Below are 20,443 nucleotides of genomic sequence, written 5' to 3'. Positions count from 1 at the left end.
TGTTACGAGCAGGTTGATTTAGGCAATACTTGAACACAGCAATTCTGCCAGGCACTGTGGATGGGTATAAATTACCACAGTGAAACCTCCAGCAACTCTTTAAGGCAAATATTACTGCTCTTGTTCTCCCTTCCCTCTAAGGCACACATATTTTATTTAATATGAGCTCAATATATGTATTCACACTAATTCACAAGATCTTTACCCTACAACCTGCTTGGGGTGCAGAACCTGAGGAGGGGCTCATTTTCAGGATCATGCAAATACCAGCCCTACAGTGCAAAACCTGACGGTGAAAGTCACCTAAAATTTGACACACTCAGGGTTATCACTTGCATTAAACTATCCCTGACCGTGTCCTCAGGTGGAAATGGCACTGGGAATGTAGTTCTGCATCAGGTGAGCATTTACACAGATCTACAGGGAAAGGCTACAAATCATTCATGTGCTTTCTTTTTTCATTTCATCACGTGAGTGTTGGTAAATTAGCAGATATTATGCTCGAAATTCAGAAAGGGAACATTAAATCTTTTTAATTGTTCAAGTAGTGACTCTCTCTTTGGAAACAGAAACACCCAAACTATCAAGTCATGTTGGAATGTATAACTGATGAATGTATACCTGATGCCAGATTTTCTGAAAATTGATTTTTCTGATCAATGTTAGTTAATGAGCTGTAAAGGAATGGTGACAAAGACAGACATCAGGGGTTCCAAATATGTCAAGAAACAAGGACCTAGAACTTAGTTGCTACTCATTGAAAAAGTCCTATTTTTATCAATCAAGAGTTTTTTAAGCTCTGGACTTGCTCACAGCTCCCCTCCATATGAGAACATACCTATGAGCTCCTTGTTGCGAACATCTAGAGCCATGTTCCTCAAGGCAGTGGCCACAGAAGAAACAACTCTATCGTTATCCATTCTCAGAAGTTCCACGAGGATGGGGAGCCCTTTTTCTTTGCGAACAGCAGCCCGGATGTATGCTGCAAACTAGTGAGCAGAACAAGGCAATGAGTAGTAATAAAACAGAGTTCAACTCTCAAATGTTACTGTCACTTAAGGAAGATATTTCCAAATGATGAACTAATGGATTAAATATTTTCTTTCACTGGAGATTAAATCTGCAGCATAAGTAAAGAGCAAACCATAGTTTGAGAGACAGATAGGCTGGGATGACTGATTTAACATGCAATCCCAAAGCCTGGAAATCTCAAAGTACCACCTGCCAGATAAACTGTGTAGGAGAGGAGGCCGTGATTACTTTCTACCCAGATACATAAACCTCATTAAGGAGGGATCCTGTGTTTTCTCTGCAGTTGGACCCCTGCCAGGTCCAGCACTATAAATAGGACAGCAGGGACAGTACCTGATCAGCACACATTGAAGGAGAACCTTCTCCATCAAGCCACTTCTTTCTATATTCTCTGCAACAATATTCAGAGTTCAGTAACTCTTTGAAAAAATTGTTTGGAAAAAACCCCTGCCTCAGAAAACAAGGAATTCTCCAGAAACTCCTAGCATCATAATTGACACACACTTGTGAAAAAGCAAGTGCACTTATGTGCAAAATGCTTTCTCATTCAAGATGAATTAACTGCTGCTGTTTAGTTTTCAAACCTGCAGTCAAGAAATTCTTTTGTGAGTATGAGGCAAGTCTGTACAGTGAGTCAGTGTGTGCACCATATGAATTGGAAATGAACTCTAAGTCATCAGCAAATGAAGAAAGAAAGAAACATTTGAAAGTGGGCTTTAATTGACATTTTTACCAATGCAAATTGTCTTTCAAAATTTAAGATAATTGAAAAATGTTGCTCATAAAACCGCTAATACTTTCCTGCTGTGGCCAAGACATGAGGACAAAGATCTGCCATCCTTTTGTATTATTTTGCATATTTAAAATATTCAATATAAAACCACTCAGTTTCTTGAATACTAACAGAATATTTTTATAAAACCCCAAAAAGATGCATTTCAAAGATCCCACTAATGTTCTTCATATGAAATGAATACTCCTATGTTCTGAATTGAATGAAGTCTATGGGGGGGGGGGTGGGGAACGGCATGCAGGACTTGCCATGGGGCAGAGCACACAGTCACCTGCACCAACATCTCTCTGTGAAACCTGCAAGGACAGAGCCACGCCTGCCTCACTTTTAGAGACCCACGGTTCAGCTGCAGTGCCTTCTAAGAGCACTACAGTCCTCACTACTCCCCAGACAGCTTCTGGCTAGAAACATCTGTGGGCCATGATTATCTTAGCTTTTTAATGGGGATATAACTTTCTGATTTACTATTTTAGATATTTTGAAATCACTTAAATATAATGTTTATATTTCTGGTGATCTTGCCTCCCAGAAAACAAAGTTCAACACAACTGAACTCACATCTCTTTCAATTATGGTCTTTTTTTTTTAAATCATCAAATGATCCTGGGGTCATAAGAGTTGAACAACACAGGGTCTACAATGTAAATAGTGATGAATATTTATGTGCTGGGCACTGTCCTAGGTATTCCACATTTATTAGCTCATTTGATTCTCATAACTACCTCATCAAGTAGACATTATTTCCATTTTATAGATGAGGAAACTAAATACAGATCTGAGATCTGTTGCTAGTAAGTGGAGGGGGTAGGCTTGAGAGCCAGCTAACTTATTGGTGCATTAAGAAAAACAACAAAATAACCATGTTGGCTGAGTACTAGACCACAATTATCTGTATATGCTCATTATAGCAGTTGGCTGCATTAAACAAACCATACCTAGGTCAAGCAATGCTTTTCACTCTCCTGGATAATACAGTAGCCAAAAGATTTTCAGTTTGGAAGATGGTCAAGGAAGAAAGAGCCAAAAACAAGCACCACAATAACTATCAAAAATATGCTCATTTAGGAAATTTCTAGAGACTGAAAATGCTTCCGACAAGGATCGTCTGGGAAGTTGCTCAATAATGCTTAAAAGTTCTGAGAACTTAGTTTATAGTGGTAATAGTAGAAAGTTGCTTTCAATTTTTATAAAGAAGTCACACATCTATATGGGGACACAGAAACATTTTGCCATATGTGTGTTCTGTAAGCATCTGGGGGAGGAACAGCCACCCCCTCTCCTTCCCTGCAGCATTGCCCAACCTCACTTCAGCATTTCTCTCCAAGGCTTCCCAGTGGAATCCCAGCCTCCACTTTCCTGTACTTTAATTCATCCACTTCACTTCTGTAGAAGGGATCCCACAGTGCACGTATCAGCCAGTTTAGTTTGTGTTGCTTGTCTGGGGACCCAGTTATTGAAGCTCAGCACTCAGGCCACAAACGGCAGCTCCTAACTGGGTCACTCCTTGCCCTGCCCTCAGATGCCTCAGCAACCAGCCTGGATTACTCACTCGTACTGTCCTCACCTTAACGTCTCTGTCCTCTTGTCCCCTTATCTGGATGGTTCCTTCCAGACCCCTTACCTCATGCTGCTGGTTTACTTCTACTCACCTTGAAGACTCCATCTCCAGGAGACCTTTCCTCCCTTCAGGCTCCCCTCTCCTTGCCTTTCTCTCACCTGCCACGTTGAATAGATGTCTTTGAAGATCCCACAGCACACACGTCCTGTGGAATCTCCTCATGCTGGGCCTATTTTCCTTACCAGCCTACAGGTTTCTCATGGAGAGGGTTATGTCATATTCATCTTTGGATCCCTGCAGCCAACTACTAGCTCCTTGTTTTTTTTCCTATTAGCTTTTCCAAAATTCTGAACTAATGTGTCCTTTTAACCATTTTTGCTGATCTGAATGCAAAAACAAAAGAGTATGTATAAGTGGAAAACTTCCTACCTTCCAGTTGCCAGCAGAGAGGTTCTGGAGAGATCCAGCAGAGCCTTCCAAAGTGGCCGGGTTAGAACTTTCTGCTAGAAGAGTCAGATATGGTTTTACTACTGATGGATGCCATAGCATCTCAACTCCTTTGGGGGACTTCGACAGTCCTGGGATAGGACCGACTCCATCCCACTGAAAGACAAAGAACACGCGTGAAATGAAAGCAAAATGAACATAATCTCTAAACTTTGATATCATTACTCTTGTCAGCTATAGTTAGGGCAAGACTATTATGAGAGAAAACAATTTTTTTTTGCCAAATAAGCGATTTCTTACTCCCAGAAAAATGAAACTATAGTTTCATGTCAAATAAAATGCTAACTTGATCCTCTTGTGGCGTCCTCTTTTTCTTTTTCTTCTTCTTTCCCCAGCAGCTTGGCTCTGAGTCTTTGCTGGGAGACTCTTTTCCTAGTAAGTCATCCAGTTCGTTCAGCCCCAGCAGCCGGGCCTGAGGGACCTCCAGTTCCAGCCGATAGGACAGGTTCCTCAGGGTGCACACACAATTCTCCACAGTCTGAAATCCGACATGGCAGAGAAATAAAACCATGGTAGCCATTATCGCAAAAGCCTTCTGTATTGAACACCAGGGTTAATTAAATGTAGCATAGGAAGAAACTGTGTTATACTTACTAGAACCCAAAACAGTCTAAAGAAGGAATTATGATTCTAGAAATTTGGGGTGATGCCCAAAATGACAGGGTACAGACCCATCCTCTAAGGATCTGATTTCATGTTGACTAACATGTGTAAGGTTCTGCTTCAGGGCTGCTGCACTGACAAGTGCCAAAATCTCACTCCTTCTCAGCCTGGAAAGCCTCAGCATAACAAGTGTGACTAATCCTTCTGTGGGCATAGGCCCCTTTCCACAAGTCCTTTTGTCTCTTCCTGCCTCTCCCCTAACTCTCCTCTCCCTCTGTGTAAAGTTCCACAATCTCTAATATTTTGCGTTTTACTCCTTAAAGTCTTCATCACAACTCTGAATTGGGAGGCCAGCTGTCACTTCAACTGAGGGTGTAAAACCAGGCTCAGTGTTTGCCTGGCAAGCTCCCCTTCCAACTTGCTTACTCCTTCTCTTGAGCTGATCTGCAGATCTTTTGGTTCAATGAGGCTCAAAGAAAAACTTGACTGTACCCATGAACTGCTCTCCCACCTTCTCCCTGAGTTCCAGTGGCAGATCCTGAAAAATGAGCGGAATGCCCTGTGCTAGGGCAGGCATGGAGAGAAAGGAGGGGAGGGTAAGAGGCTGATGCTGGCAACAGAGGAAGGGGTGAAAGGCCAAGCCTGGGGATGGCAGGAGGGACCTATAATGTTGGCACTGGTGTGGGATCTGTGAACTACTCTGGGGCAAGGGAGCTGTGCCTCAATCAGGAACTTTTATGTGGAAGAAACATAAACACAGCTGGATCTGATCCTAGGAACAAGCAGCAGGAGGAAAAGTAACAGGAGCAATCACTTGACAATGAATCTGATGACCAGAGAGGGAGCCAGGGCCTATAGCCCCATATTAGGTCTTTTACCACACAGGGTCACTCAGTTTTCACGCTTCTAAAGTTATTTTCTTAAGTTGCTATGTCAATGTTAACTTGCAATTTTGAGAGACTTTCTCTTAATCTACAATCAACGGAATGTTAATAATGTATGAAGGAGCTGTTGCCACCTGCATTGCACCCCTCACACGGCTAGTCAGACACTGACCTTGCTGTCATAATCAGAGGTGTTCACACACGTATGGATCACGTACAACAGCGAGTCCACCAGCCCCTCACAAGACCGCATCTGCTTTCGTGCTTCCTCCCCTGCAGAGCTGAGGTTCCTAAAAGGGCAGAGACGTGGGAGTTGCTGAAACAACTTAATCGTTAGTCACGGCAACTCACCTTCCTGGTGTGAGAGAATGGACAACAGATACCAGGCATGTTGTTCTGATTTGAGGAGGCACTTTGGAGCTTGAATTTTAACATCTCAAGAGCTCACAGTAGCAGCTAGATCCCATACCCACAAAGAAGGACACAGTGGCATACTGAGCTTGGTATTCGCTCTTGTGACGTGGCACTTTCTAAACTCCTAATATGATTATTTGAGGTCTAGTCTTAGTTTCCTCATATTTAAAAAGTGGAAATAACCACCTCCTAAGACTGATGTGAGGAAGAGATGAGTTGCTATACATAAAACAATTAGAAAAGAGCCCACCACATAAAAGGTGTGGTTTTTTCCCGTTGTGGTTACTTTCAGACAAGTTTTACTTCCTCTATTAGGCTGGATGTAAAATCCTTGCAGAATCCTTTTTGTGATCATGCTATATATGTAGTAGGTGGTCAGAAGTGTTTACGTGAACAGAGGAAACAGTTTCTTGTATAAAAGCAGTTCACCCTGCCAGAAGGTGACTTAGATTTGTGACCTCAGTGGCCCTGCTTTGAGTCAAGCCTGTTCTGCTGGGCATTTATCCACGAGGGGGTGTTTAACTTAGGGTGGGAAATATTTACCCTTACTCTTTTTTCTGCTTTCTATTAAAGGTCTTGTACATTTAATAAAAAAAAATAAACTCATTACAAGTTAAAAGTAGACATTTGTTTATACCACAATTTTTCTTATCCTTTCAATGATGAAGCACTCGGAAAATTGTTTTCAGTCTCATCCATATTGAAACTCTTGGTATCAATTAATTTGTCTTTATGAATTCTAATTCTTCTTGAATTCATAATTCAAACTCTAAGGATCTATTTTAGGGTTGATTACAAGGATTATAGGCTAATTCTGAGATTTCACGAAACCTGGACTAGATAAAGGAGATTTGGGGATTTTCCTTTCACCTTTGTCCTCTGGCACCAGAGAGACACTGTCACCTGTCACCTCTTCTGTGTGACCTTTCAGCAGCATCAAGAGTTACCCTCTCCTGTCCCTCTGTGAGCTGCTAGGACCCCTTGCCTCCTTCCCTGCTTAGCATTTCTGCCTGAGGATCCCTCTGCAGGTCCCAGGGCCACGTGGGACTTCTTGTTTTTTCTCTTTGCCCTTCCCGTGTTGGCCTCCTGCTCCTCAAACCCACGGACTCCCAAACGTTTATCTTTGGCCTCACGTTCTCCCGAGAGCTCTGCACTCATTTATACAACCACTCTTGGCATTATCACATGGGGAGCAAGTTAGACATCTCAAAACTGACATGGCCAAACCCTCCACTGCTCACACCACCTCCACCCTCTCTTCTCCATTGTCTCATCAACAGCACCTCCATACTGCACTTTATCCAGCCAAAGATCTAGGTGTTTCTCTTATTTCCTCCCTGGGCTCCTTATAATCAAACCATTAGCGAATATTATCAGCTCCTGACATACACCCAGCCTGCCCACCACTCTCCAGCTCCTGGTCTATGCCACTGCCCCAGCTCGGGTACTGCCCCGGCCCGGTCTTCCCGTCCCCATTGTTGCCCATTCTGTGTCTTCTACTCACAGTCAGGGACTAGACCCAGCACTCTAGTGATTACAAGTGTCCTGTGGTTTCCCATGGCACGTGGAATTAAGCACAAGCTCCTTCCTTTGATTGAAAAATATGGTAATACTCTGCATCCTGTCTATTGAGCTCTAGTTCCAGGTTCATCCCTGGCCTGGAGTCTTTTTATCCACTCCTATGGCCTAGAGAATGTGTCCTCTTGAGCATCCTCCCTCCCCTACCTCATGACTACTTCTTGCAGCAGTTCAGATTTGGGCATAATTTTTATCATTTGAATTTTACCATAGACCACCTGATCATCAAAATAACTACCTAATAACCTTTACATCACTGATTTCTTTTAATGACAACTATTGTTATTTTCTTGTCTGTCTTCTGTACTAAACAGACTTTTATATCTTTTACTTCTATTTACTATTATTTACTTAAAGCAGTATTTACTTCTACTTTCAATTTCTTCTACTTCTACCTACCTACCTATCTACATTCTCCAATAGAATATGGGTCTATCAGAGCAGGGATGCAATCTGTTTTGTTCATCATTGATTTCACACAGAGGTATTTCATTAAATGTTAACAGCCCTGAGTGTGTGTCCTGCCTCTGGGTTTTTCCCTGAGCCTGACTGGCTGGCTGGGGAGTGATTACAGCCTCCCCAGACCTATTTGAGGGGAGAGGATGAGCGGCTTTTCCTTGAATCCCGGGTACAGCTTATGACTGCCCTTGATGTATGCATCCCAGTCAGGGAACTGACTCAGGGCCCAGACCTGCCAGGGTCCAGACTCTGGTCCATCCTGGTTTTGTTCTAGCTCAGGGGCCAATGGTCACCTGTCCCAACAGTAAAAGGCTTCAGAAGCCCAGGCCCTCTCTCTCCTTCCCAAGCTCCCTGTGGTAGAGATGCTCAGATGTCTTTGCTTAAATGTTAAATAACTTTCATTGTATAGTGGCACACATTACACTAAGCACTTTATACAAGCGCTTCACAATGTTGAAATGCTACTATCCCTATTGCATAGACGAGGGAATGGAGACTCAGAGTGGGATGAGAAGCCAGGCCGTCTGAGGTCAGAGTCCACTCCCATTGTCAGTATGCCACTCTGCTCCAAGGCTTCTGTTTTAAGCTGCCAGGACATTGCCTGGGAAACTGGGTAGAAATTGAGCTAATGAGTATTAATGGACATAATGAGCAACATGTGTGCACTTAAAGGAAGCTTTATGGATTTTAAATGCTGAAGATAATGACTAAAAATAGTATGTAGGTTTATTTTCATTTATTTGTAAAACTCAAACTCCCAATTGATTACTTAAATGACACGTCTTTTTGCACCCTATTTAAAGCAAAAAGGTTTTAACCATCACATTTTGAATTTAAACAAAAATCAGGCTGCAAACAAATGAGCAATCAGACTGTAAGAACAAGAAAAGGCTGTTAAAGTGGAAGACAGTGGCAGGAATTTCAGAACGAAAGGGCTTTTTTCACTAATTCACAGAGGAGTCATTTATAAGATAATGTCTCTTAGGCCATGTTTTCCTCACAGAACAACAAAATTCAGTGGCCTAAATTTGAAAGAAACTTGAAAACTTAGATAGATATTAATAAAATGAAGTACCTCCTCCTAAAATCAATTTACCTGTAACACATTTAATCACATAATTAATTAGAAAGAAGAAATAAAGAAATTACCTCAGGCAACCAGTTGTATTACGCAGAACGAGTGAAGTCTGGAATTTAATTTTATGATCATCATCGAAAGAAGAGTTATTCCATCCAGAATGTGGAACGATCACAGTGTTTGTTAAGGTTGAGAGAGCATCTCGAATGATTGTCATCTTTACGGCATCACATGAGGATAAATTCCAAAGAACTCCTAAAAAAAAAAAATCAAATCATCAATTAGAAGCCCTGCAGTTTTAGGAATGAGATGAACATATCTGCCCTAATTGTTGTGAACTCAGACTGTTCCAAACCTAATCTATGTCCTAAATTTGCAACCAGGCTGGGGAGAAACCCCTAATAAAGTTGAGTGAACATATGTGAGCTTCTGGCAGTATATTACAAAGTCAAGTATTCCTTCGGTTAAGTTTCAGAGTCTATGTATCTATCAGAGAAGACAACTGTGGCTTTTGCAGAACAAATTACTCTGTGAGGGGGAGGTATGCAACCCTATTAGGGTCATAAATATAATGTGTCTGGGATTGTTATACAACTGTTGTTCGTTGTATTGTCCTTTACATTCAGTGTTCTATGTGACAAACCATTTTTAGAATTTAGTACTTGAAAAGAATTTTTCTTGGAAGACTGACATGTATCTCTCAATCATGCTTTTCTTACTTTTGCTGCTGGGAAGCTCAAGCTTACTGTAACTCTACTGGCACAGAGTATGGTGACATTTGCTTCATCTTCCTTATTTAGACAAGGTTTAAACATTTTTAGTGCCATGTGTTTTAGAAATACAAGTTACTACTGTTCCTTTTTAGATACAGGTGAAGCTAACGATAAACTAACAGTCACCTCAACTATAGGTCATATCAACATGGCTAGGGCAATAAACCTTCACTGTAGTTTACTCGAGTGTTAAAGTTGTAAGCACATTAGAGGGTCTTCACTTTTGTGTTGACTGTGAGGACTGTTAAGGCACACACGTTTTCTAATAATTCCCCTTTCAGAAATCAGAGCAAATTCAAGAGGCATATACCTACTCTAATATCACTTTCACACCAGTGCATTTTCCAAAGTAAGGAGAAGGGAAGGAGTAAGGCTGCAGCTGGTTTTCTCTGCACTGAGGTCCTTCAAAGTCTGACACTCCTTTGCAAAATTCTCAAAAGTCTGTACGGTGCTTTTTGAATGAAAAGTTTATGGTCTCAGGCCTCCCCCGGTGGTGCAGGTGGTTGAGCGCAGCGCTGTGAAGCTGTCTGCAGCCTCTGCAGCCTCTGCAGCATCGGTTCGATTCCCGCCGGCCTCGGAGCAACCCACATGGTGAGCAGACCTCTCCTGTCTCACTCGCTGCTCCCCTCAGCAGTGTACTTCAGTCAATCTACCTGTTCTGCTCCCCACCCTGTCTCTGGTGAATCCTCTCACCCTCCCGCACATCTGGCCTGTACCCTGGTTCTTGTGTAAATAAAAAATAAATATTAAAAAAAAAAGTTTATGGTCTCATGGAAAGGAAAGAGTTGGCTACACAAAATCTGCCCATGTCCATGGGAGCTTGTCAAGCTCGTGGCCATGACGGAAAGATTGCGTGTCCTTTAGAAAGACAGGAGAAATAGGAGTGCTGACAGCTTTTTTTTTTTTTTTTTTTTTGGTGAGGAAGGAGAGGTATAAGCAAAAGGCTAGAACTAAAGATAGCAAAACAACTTTAACTATAAATTGAGATGAACATCCCTACCCTGGCACGTAACTGTCCACACCCCATGGTGGACTATGGGGATATGCTTGGGCAGGCTGGGAAATGTTCTACTCCACAGCTGTGCTTGCTTACACTTGCCTTTGGCTTCTGCACCTCACTGATTTTGTTTCCCTTGTTCCCTAAGACCTTTTACTCTGTCCTGTCCTTCGAGGTGGCTGAGCTCACCATAACCACAGTCTTTTAGGATCTCAGCCTCAATGGTGGTCCAGCCACTCAGGCCAAAATGGTGAGGAGGATTTAGACAGCTTAGAATCAGGAAAAGTCAGGACCTTTCTTTGGAAGGTCCTTCGGTCTCTACCATGATGGATTTTTGCTTATATAACATCTGTTGTCACAAAATAGATCCTGACCTAGCAAGAGGGCAGCACATACTGCAGGTGCTCACCAAATGAACCGAACTTCCAGAATTGGGGTATTTCTCCATGGAGGCTTATAAAGTCACCTGTATGTTTGTATACAAAAGGTTTTTAAACTGTGCCCCACTGGATTTCTAAGGCAGTCATGTGAGGAATGGGGGAGGAGAAGTGGTGGCAGCATTCCAGGTCCTCACACCAGTTTACTCAGAGCAGCTCCATACTTAGCTGTTTTCAGTGCTGGGCTTCACCGAGTGTTTCTGTTTGAAAAAAGGGTTTTGTATCTAAAGGACATTTGAGAAGCACTGTCTCGGAGGAAAAATGTTAAAGGGCTGATGACCACAGGAAGGGGCCTGGGGGCTTAGGATGAGAAACAAATGAATCTCTGGAAGGCTGTCTTGACCCAAATAACAGAAGGGAGACAAGACAGAAGAGCAGGCTAAGGTGCAGAGAGATGGGGTGATAGAGGAGGCTGCCACAGTGAAAATTTAACATTTTCTGCTAAGGAGGCTAACCCCACTCAACCCAGGGCACCAATGGGTCCCGTCAGACATGAGTGAGCCACAGAGGAGCCTGCAGTCCAGAAGCACTGGAGGCCGAGGGTTATAATCTAATCCCTACCAAAACAATTTTATAACATGTGATTCCTAAATGCCATAGCAAATTCTCTTTTTGTTAAAGCCTTTCAAATTCCTCACTCTACAAAATTCAACACGGGGGAGAGCTGCACTTTCGAATATGCTATGTTCTACTTCACAGAATAAATGCATTCCAGTAAAGTTAACTATCAGACAAGGTTTATGGGAAGTAAAGCCTATCCTATTATAGCCCATTGGTATAAAATCAGATACATCTCTAAAAAAAAAAAAACCAAATCAAACAGCCTGAGTCACAAGCTTCAGGTGAAAACATGACTAAGAAGAGGGGGGGTTCTTTTAGCACATTAGATCTGGAAGTTGATGCCTAGAAGTTCTCTGATTGTTGGCAGAAAAACTTGTTTTTCATGGTTCCTGCTTCCACTTCCAGCTACTTCCTGCTTCCACTTCCAGCTACTTCTTTTTTTTTTTTTTTTAAGATTTATTTATTTATTTATACAAGCACTGGGTACAGTCAGAAGCGTGGGAGGGTGAGAGAATTCACCAGAGCCAGAGTGGGGAACAGAACAGGCAGAGTGACGAAATACACTGCTGAGGGGAGCAGCGGGTGCGGCAGGAGAGGTCTGTCGAGCCATGTGGGACCCTTGCCGGCGGCCGGGGATTGAACAGGCGCTGCAGAGGCTGCGGGCAGCTTCGCAGCCCAGTGCTCAACGGCTGCGCCACCAGGGGAGGCCCACTTCCAACTACTTCTAAGACCTACTTCTGGCAAGAGGATACTTTCCAGATTTCCTTGATTTTCCATGCAGTTACTAGACTTTTGAATTTTGTCTTGCTCTTTCTTTTTCTTATTCGGCATTTAGAATGACTGCCATATTACAGTTTACTACTGGCCATTAAATCTACAATTAGATTGACATTAAACCTACTTATGGGATTAGACAGCATAAAAGTTCATAGATCAGTATAAACAATAGTATGATCACCACTTATTGGATTTTGCTCTAGTGCCAGGCACTGTGTGCTTTACCTATAATACCTTGCATCAAGTTGCACAAAATGAATCAGCTTCCAATTTAACTGAAATTCTAAATGTTCATTTTTTAAAGAATAATGAGCATTTGTATTTCTAAATTTAATATAAATCTGATTAGACATATACAATGAGGAATGCATTTCAGTATCATCCATTCTTTGATATGTTTTGTTATATATATGCAAGGCCCATAATTGTTGCTCAAAAATATCTGTTGATGGACCCAATTTTTTTGCCTAAATTTTCCTTTTGTTTTCTGCCCATCGACCGAGTTGTTACACATTACCTCCTCATCATGCCTTTCCTTAAAACTGAGTACTCGGGAAAGTCTTCAAGGGAGAGGGTCCAAACACTAGATTTTTAAGAGATTTTTAAGAGAATTTTAAGAGAATTTGCCAACACAGTTCTGTCTGCCTTACATTCAAAGACCAAGACAGGGTTGTTGAACCACCATTCTAGCTATAGGGACTGGAGATCTGCTGCTGTTCCATCTTCCAGAACCACAAATTAAATTAAGAGTTAATCCAACATGCCAGAATCCTCATCCCTCAAACTGCAAAACGGAAGGACCAGTGTTGTCCAATTATAAAGTGAAATTGTTTAAAAGTGTACAACCCTTCAGCAGATGAACTGACTATACTATCCTTTGGTAATCTGAGATGACTGATAACTTATAAAAGCAGTCTACTATAGACACTCGGGTTTTGATTTCTGCAACTTCAGAAAATGTTCAAAATTAGCCTTGACCAGAAAAAAGAGAAAGGTTCTATTTTTGGTTAAGTTGGAGGCACTGAAGAGACCCACACAATCATCCTGCATTGTAAATTTTATTACCCCACTAATCCTGTGCTTCCCCAGGTTCTACACAGAGCTACATTTGGTGTGGATTTAACTAGCTGTTTCAAACATCAAAGCAAGTCTCAAGATAATGGTTTTTCTTCTCCACTTTCTGTTTCAAAACTAAGGTTATGAAAAGCTAAAACAACCAGCTCTGATCAACTAAAATTGGATGAAAAAGGTTCAATTAAACTTAAAAGCCTTAGCTATGGAATGATTAATTTGGGTTTTCTACTCAAAGTAAAAAGTACCATTCTTAGGGTGAGCTAATAATACCTGTGTGCACTCTACCTCACTAAAGTCATAATAAAACAATGTTCTCTCCATTCTTTCTGTCTAGGGCTTCATTTAATGGGTCAGAAGAATGCTGCCAGAGCATTAAGTAATGAATAGAAAATATACCAACTCCCAGATGTAGCAAGACTGATGAAGAAATAGAGAGCTGGAGATTAGTATTCTCCATCAACATGATAAACCTCTCGCTCCGACATCCTAATGCAAAATTTGTTTCAAAAATATTTACTAGTATACTCTATTATCTCCTGGTTCCTAAAGAGAAAGTTAAAAATAAACTACAATTTGGTTTAGAAATCTTGAGGTTTTTTATTTAATTTAAAGCAATTAGCTATTTGTTGTGAGGACTAAGAATATACAAACTAATTTAGAAAATATTAGGCAATTTTAATGCATGTTATTGTAGAAAAGGCTGCTTATTCTCTATCACAGGAAAAAGTACACATAATTATAAGTAACCAATAATCATAATGTAACACTGCCAAGAGAGATGAATGTTCATTTTCCTACAAAGAATGAATAAAGTAATTAAAAATACCATTTCACATAAATCCTATGCTGTAGAATTTTGAAAAAGCTCACATTTAAAACTAGCTCTATAGCTATTTTAATGGCCAAATGATAATTTTATAGTCAAATCAGAGACTGATTGTACTGATTAATTAAAACAATAGCACTATTAGAAAAATGTATTTCTTAAAGGACATTAAAAAACCAACCAAAGCATTTAGAAAATGCTTTTCCTCTGATATCATAAATCCATAGCAGCTACACAACTGGTTTTCTTTTGGTTATGAAAGAAATAGAAAACCATTAATTTTTATATAGCATTCGATTAATGTCATTTCATAAATACCAAAAACCCCACCAAAACATAAAACAAAACCCCACATAAGTGTTTTGTAGACACTGCAAAAAACAAATTAAAATAGCAAGAAAAAGAAAGTGCTGGGGCACTTCAAATGTCACCACTGGGTAGGGTCCTGCATTTTCTGTTATGAGTTAGTCTCATTCTCAATATCTGCCTTTGAAGGTCTTGTTTCAGTCACGCTCTTTCACGAGATGTCCATGAATAAGTATAAGAATTCCCAAGCCTTAGGGGTATGAAAAGTACTACACCAGAGGAGAGATGATGAGCTTTTACCCCACTGTCCCTGGCACATGACAAGTCATACCATGACTCTTGCTTGGCTCCCAGGGTCAGGCACACTGCCTGCTATGTCAGGTCATCCCTCCAGGATATTCTACATCTCTGATCCTTCAAATAGGTGGGTGTTTTCTATACCCCTGCTGCAAGCATTCTTGATAAATGAGGAAAGAAATATTAGCCTAATGGTGGAAATATAAACTATCAAGTCTGCAGGTAGCAGACAAGGGTCAAGGTGGACCCTTGTCTCATAAACTGACTGTGGACAACAGGACAGGTATGTGGGCCTCTGAAACTAGGGCCCCTATCTGCTCCTAGCACCTGTCTCAGTTGTTATTCCCTAGACCTTCTCTGACTAGGGGAAGCAGGATATAGTCAAAACACTTCTCCATTTCTTCTCAGCAGTCCCCAAAGCTCTTTCCCTAATTCTAGTAGGGTTGTTATAAACTTCTGACTTTTGTTGGCTATTTCAAGCTGCCACCTTAAGGTCACCTGCCACCCTGCCAGAACTAAAGTTATGTAGCTCATGCCTTTCAGACATGTTCCTTATACCCAAGCACAGTACAGACCTGTCCTAGCCAATAGAGTATCCAACAGAGTAGCCATTAAGTACATGAGGCAAATGAGTACTTAAAATGTGGCTAGATCATCTGAGATGTGTTATAAGTATAAAACATACACAGGATTATGAAGATCTGATACACAGACAGTGAATGTAAAACATGTTAATTTTTATACTGCTTATAAGTTGAAGTGATTATGTTGGAGTTACTTGATTAAATAAACTACATTTTTTTCATTTTTTAAAATTTATACATACAAGAGCTGGCGTGTAGGCCAGAGGTACAGGTGGTGAGGGGATTCACCAGAATAAGTGGGGAGCAGCGAGTGAGACAGGAGAGGTCTGCTGCACCCTGGCCGGGAGCTAACCCATGCAAAAGCTTGATAGCGCTGGGACTTTAACCCCTGCACCACCAGAGAGGCCCCAAATAAACTATGTTCTCAAAATAAACAGCATCTGTTTCTTTTTTCTTTTGAACATGGCTACTAGGAAGTTGAAAATTACTTGAAATGTGTTGAAATGTTATTGTAGAAAAGTTGAAATGTGTCCTGCATTGCACTTCCACTGATAGATTGGGTAGAGATATTGTTTCTTTGATGCAGGACTCTAAGGTAGACGTGCAGGTGAGTTCTAGGCTCTCAGGAGGCACTGCCACAGTCACAACACACAGCAGCTGTGGCAGAGGATGCATGTGGGAAGAGAAACAAACAGAGCTTGCAGACACACCACATTTGTCCTCACAAAAATATCAAGCAGCATCTCCTGTGTTTATTACCAGGGAAGCTGGCACTGGTGTCATAGAAACAGAAGGACTAACAAGTCAGTCTGTCTCTAAAGCCACACTCACAAACCTGTTGCGCAGGACTGAGCTGGACTGTGAAAGGCAGTCCAGGGAGAAGCTGGTTGCTCTAGGGGAGCCCTTCCTAGTGGGCCTGGGGGGAGTAAAGTGGGAGACCTTTGAGGTTGAGGCTGGTCTGAAAGGCGAGGAAAGGTCTGCAGATTGAACTGGCAGGTGGGGAAGTGTGGAATGCATAGACGGTGGGGTGGACCAGAGGGGCAGTGCCTATGTCCAGTTTAGGGTGATGTGACTGGACCGGAAGGAATAAGGAGGAGATGGTAAATTGTGATGACAATTTGGAAGCTGATGAAAACTGAGGGTGGTGTCAAAGATGAGCCAGCAGTTTGACATATATACGAGAATATGTTGCTGTTCAGAGAAATGAGGAAATCAAGAGGGTGGTGGGAAGAGAGTAGCGCAATAAAAAATGTCTGCTGCTTGTGCCTTCAGGCAAATCACTCAAGTTTCCAACCAGGGCCAGAGTGATGAGATCAAATTATAGAACTGAAGTGAAACTCAGATAATGGGAAAGCAATTTTTTTTTGGGGGGGGGGCAAAAATATTATCTTTCATTGTAGAAATGGATAAATTCTCTGGATAAATTCTGGGACAACAAATCCTGGTGGTGCATAGTCCTGTGTGGTGTTCCTAAGATGCTACCATCTTAACGAGGATCCTGAGACTTGGGTGGCAACCCCAGAGCAGCTGAATGTGCAGCCCTGCTCCTGGCTTACAGGTAGCTCATGGCTTTCTTCTTCCTGCCCCATCAGCAGGCTCAGCCTCCTGGTTAGTTTCCCTGCTAGTGGGAATAGGGTTTTCTAGGTGGTGAGCAATCCTCTGGGGGGGCCTGGCCTCATTGCTGGGGTTCACCTCATTGCTCTGAGACTTCATGCACACAGCCAATGCACACTCCATGTCGGGCAATGGAAGGCTCACTCTGGCTGGTTTCAGCAGTCATATAGCAACAGTGTTTAGGTGATTTGAGGGATGGAAAGGTCCCAGGAGGAGGTGTGGAAAAGACCTGCATTGGCTGCAGTGCCTGTCCCGAGGTGGGCTCCAGCTTAGAGATTCAATGTGGAGGGGACTGTGCCTGGTCTTTTATCCCAGTTGAAGGATGTGAGTGATAGATCTTCAGAGATCATAGGGGCTAGTCTGTTTTTCTGTAATTTTTTTTTCAGGTATAAAGGTGGATCACAACATCTTCGAAAAGATGAATCAATTTCTAGACATCCAACTCTAGAGACCCACATTTGTATTGTAACATATTCTTTTTTTCTAAGTAATTTTCCAACTTCATTGGTAGGAGAGGAATAATGACATAATGTAGTCATATAGTCCTACATACCCTGGAAAGGCATGTGCACAGAAAATAAATCAGCTTACAATTCAGAAATGCTGATGAAGAATTGTCTGTAAGACATGTAAATGACAGTTCATTCTGTTAGGGGGAATTTGTAAGAGGGAACAGGTCACACACGGGAAATTTCCCTGAGGAAATAGGTGTGATGTAAAAGTGACAGCACAGTCAGCAGCCCAGTTACCCTAGTTATTCTAGAGGTCACTTCAGTCTCTGACACAGTCTCACAGAGATTTATCCGAGAAAGTATCACAGAAACTGTATGATCCGCAGCGGATTTTCGAGTGTTCCTGGAATGTGCTTATTCATTGGTAACTGTGCTACTTTTTCAACCCAGTTGCCTGGAACCAGCAGAAGCTTAGAGACTTGCAAAGTACTTGAGGGGTCTCTTGCATCATTTTTAGATTTTCTTCACATGCCCCCATCATTCTCTAATTTATTGGCATTGAGTCTACTGGGGAGTGTGTCATTAAAGGGCTCTTTTGCTGGGGAATTCTATTGACCCAGGGCTGACCGCCCAACTGCTGTGGTGACCTCCGAGTCTCCACACTTGACTCTTGCTCATTTTGGTTGGAATTGCGAAGCCTGCTTTCAAAATAGAAGGTCATATTCCACTTACAAGGTGAATCTTTTCATACTCAGACTATAAATCTAGAAAACTCACAAGACCAAAATCACATTTCACATTTTCTAAGCAACCTGAAGCTTTGTGATTATACCTGCTCACTAGTTTGATGTGACTCCATTAGTGGCCAAGTTCAAAAATATTTCTCTATACTTCTGGATGAAATTCAGAAAGTAAGAAATATTATGAAATTTCTTTTTCTTTTCCTCTTTTGGTGGTACTTTGAGAAAACCAGGGAAATGATACTTGAAAATGGTCAAGATTTTGTGACTTCTCAGCACTTCCTGGCCTGGCAATTGACTGATGGCAACAGCAGGGCCAGGCAAGGAAAAGCTTCAGTCTGTAATTTAGGATTCCAAACTATGGACTCAATCTCTTTGGACCCCAGTTTCCCTTCTGTAATACTGCAGTAGAATAGGGTCTTCTCCAGTTCAAGTTCTGCTGACTCTGAACTGAGAGTCATTGCATTTGTAGTAAACTGTTTTTGTCTCATTATCAATTAAACATTTTTTGTTTGTCATTTGATTTTTCATTTTCAATTTTTAGGGCTGGAAATGTTCAGTAATAATAAAGCATGTTTCTACTGCTAATGTTTTATAAAGTAGACCAAATGATAAGAATTCTACTGATTGGGGTTGAGATTTGGGAGGAAATATTTCTGGATTTCTGAAAACTACCCATGTAGCTCCTGATGGCTCCAGGGGCCCATAAGAGTAGAGCAGAAAGGAACAGACCAGCAAATTCTCCCTGCACTAGAGAATAAGTAATAGCTGTGAAGGCATATTAATAAGGCCAAGGGGAGATGTTTAGTAAATATCACCCTATAGTGGCATGGAACAGTCTGAAAGGCTGGATGTATATCCACTAATCTCCCGCCTTTCTAGAACTCCTGTTGTTTCTTAAACTGCAGCCTGATCCATGTCCCTTTCCTTTGTGCATGGCTAACTTAAAAAAAAAAATCAATTTATTACCTAATAAGAGATACGGAGCTAATGATCAGGAAGGGAATATGTCTAATTTCAAGTTCTGCAAGTTTCTGAAATCCACTGCTAATACTCAAAATTTTTAAAATAAACTGGAAATATTTTACTTAGTCATATGGATGAATAATTATTTGTAAAACTGGAAGGAATGTGAATATAGCAGCCATTTAAACAAAGCCTATTATTAATCAAGAACAAAGGCTACTTTTTGTTATTTAACAACAGTGTTAATGGGACTAATACAAGTGTGAGTTTGGAGACAGCTGGTACATTATGGAATAGGCCTCTAGATTCTGTGCAGAATCTTCAATTTCTGTAGTTTTAAAAAATGATGCTCACAGGATGCTCAATAATTTGAAACTTATATTTCCTTGCTTAGAAACACTATTTAATTATCTTGAACAAATGAGCTCTGCATATCTTTTCTAGTGACAAGATGTTCCCACTTTCCATCCATAGTTTGGGGCTTAGCAGACATTCATTTTATATCCCAGCTGGGGAACAACCATACTTCATCTAGCTTTCAAGTTTAAGCACAATAAAGGCAAAGAGTACCTTTGTAATAATAACTAAAAAAGTAAACCAGCCTTCACTCTAAGCATCTACCTATGTCAGCAATTACTAAAAGAAAAAGCTCAATAGGTTTCAACCTGGAAGGTGTTCAACACAATGAAGAAAACACAAGAATCATGTTACATATTAGAGAACTATTTTAATTAGCAATGACAGCCATACTTCCTTGGGAATATACACTTGGGGAAAGTATTTTTCTGTTTTTTTCCATGCAAATAGAGACGTGTCCAGAAATGCAGGCCCCGGGCAGTTAGCACAATTAAAGCAAAGGTAAGGTATCTTTTTAAAGGAGCTAAAATTTTCTCACTTGAGTATTTTAAAAATGCCAAACTGAAACAAAGGGTTCTAGGAGAAAAAAGGCTTTGGATTAATAACTAGGTTGAATTACTTAATATTATGAATAACAGAATCTCTGGTTTCAAGGGGATAGTAATTTCTTCAGCTAATAAAATAGTTTGAATGTGATGCTAATTTGACTATGTTTCCATTGAAGAACTCTTAGGGTCTATTTACAAAGCCCAAACATCATGCAAGATTGGCCAGAG

At 41.1% G+C, this 20,443-nt stretch overlaps 1 protein-coding gene across 1 annotated transcript in view; it reads right to left on the bottom strand.

The window, feature by feature from the left end:
* The window catches only part of PKP4 (plakophilin 4), a 233,744-nt gene that overhangs the window by 12,902 nt on the left and 200,399 nt on the right, over positions 1-20,443 (bottom strand). Inside the window, exons 12-16 of the mRNA XM_054699747.1 lie at positions 8,978-9,161; positions 5,550-5,667; positions 4,177-4,368; positions 3,813-3,986; positions 839-989 (exon numbers count right to left, since the gene is read on the bottom strand). Of these exons, the coding sequence (XP_054555722.1) occupies positions 839-989; positions 3,813-3,986; positions 4,177-4,368; positions 5,550-5,667; positions 8,978-9,161 (819 nt within the window). The remainder of the gene's footprint in view (positions 1-838; positions 990-3,812; positions 3,987-4,176; positions 4,369-5,549; positions 5,668-8,977; positions 9,162-20,443) is intronic.

Source organism: Talpa occidentalis, unplaced genomic scaffold (genome assembly GCF_014898055.3).
Source record: "Talpa occidentalis isolate TD23 unplaced genomic scaffold, MPIMG_talOcc4v2.1 talOcc4.3, whole genome shotgun sequence".
NCBI classification, from domain to species: Eukaryota; Metazoa; Chordata; class Mammalia; order Eulipotyphla; family Talpidae; genus Talpa; species Talpa occidentalis.
Note: the sequence above shows the minus strand (reverse complement) of the source record. Positions and strands in the feature narration are given on the sequence as shown.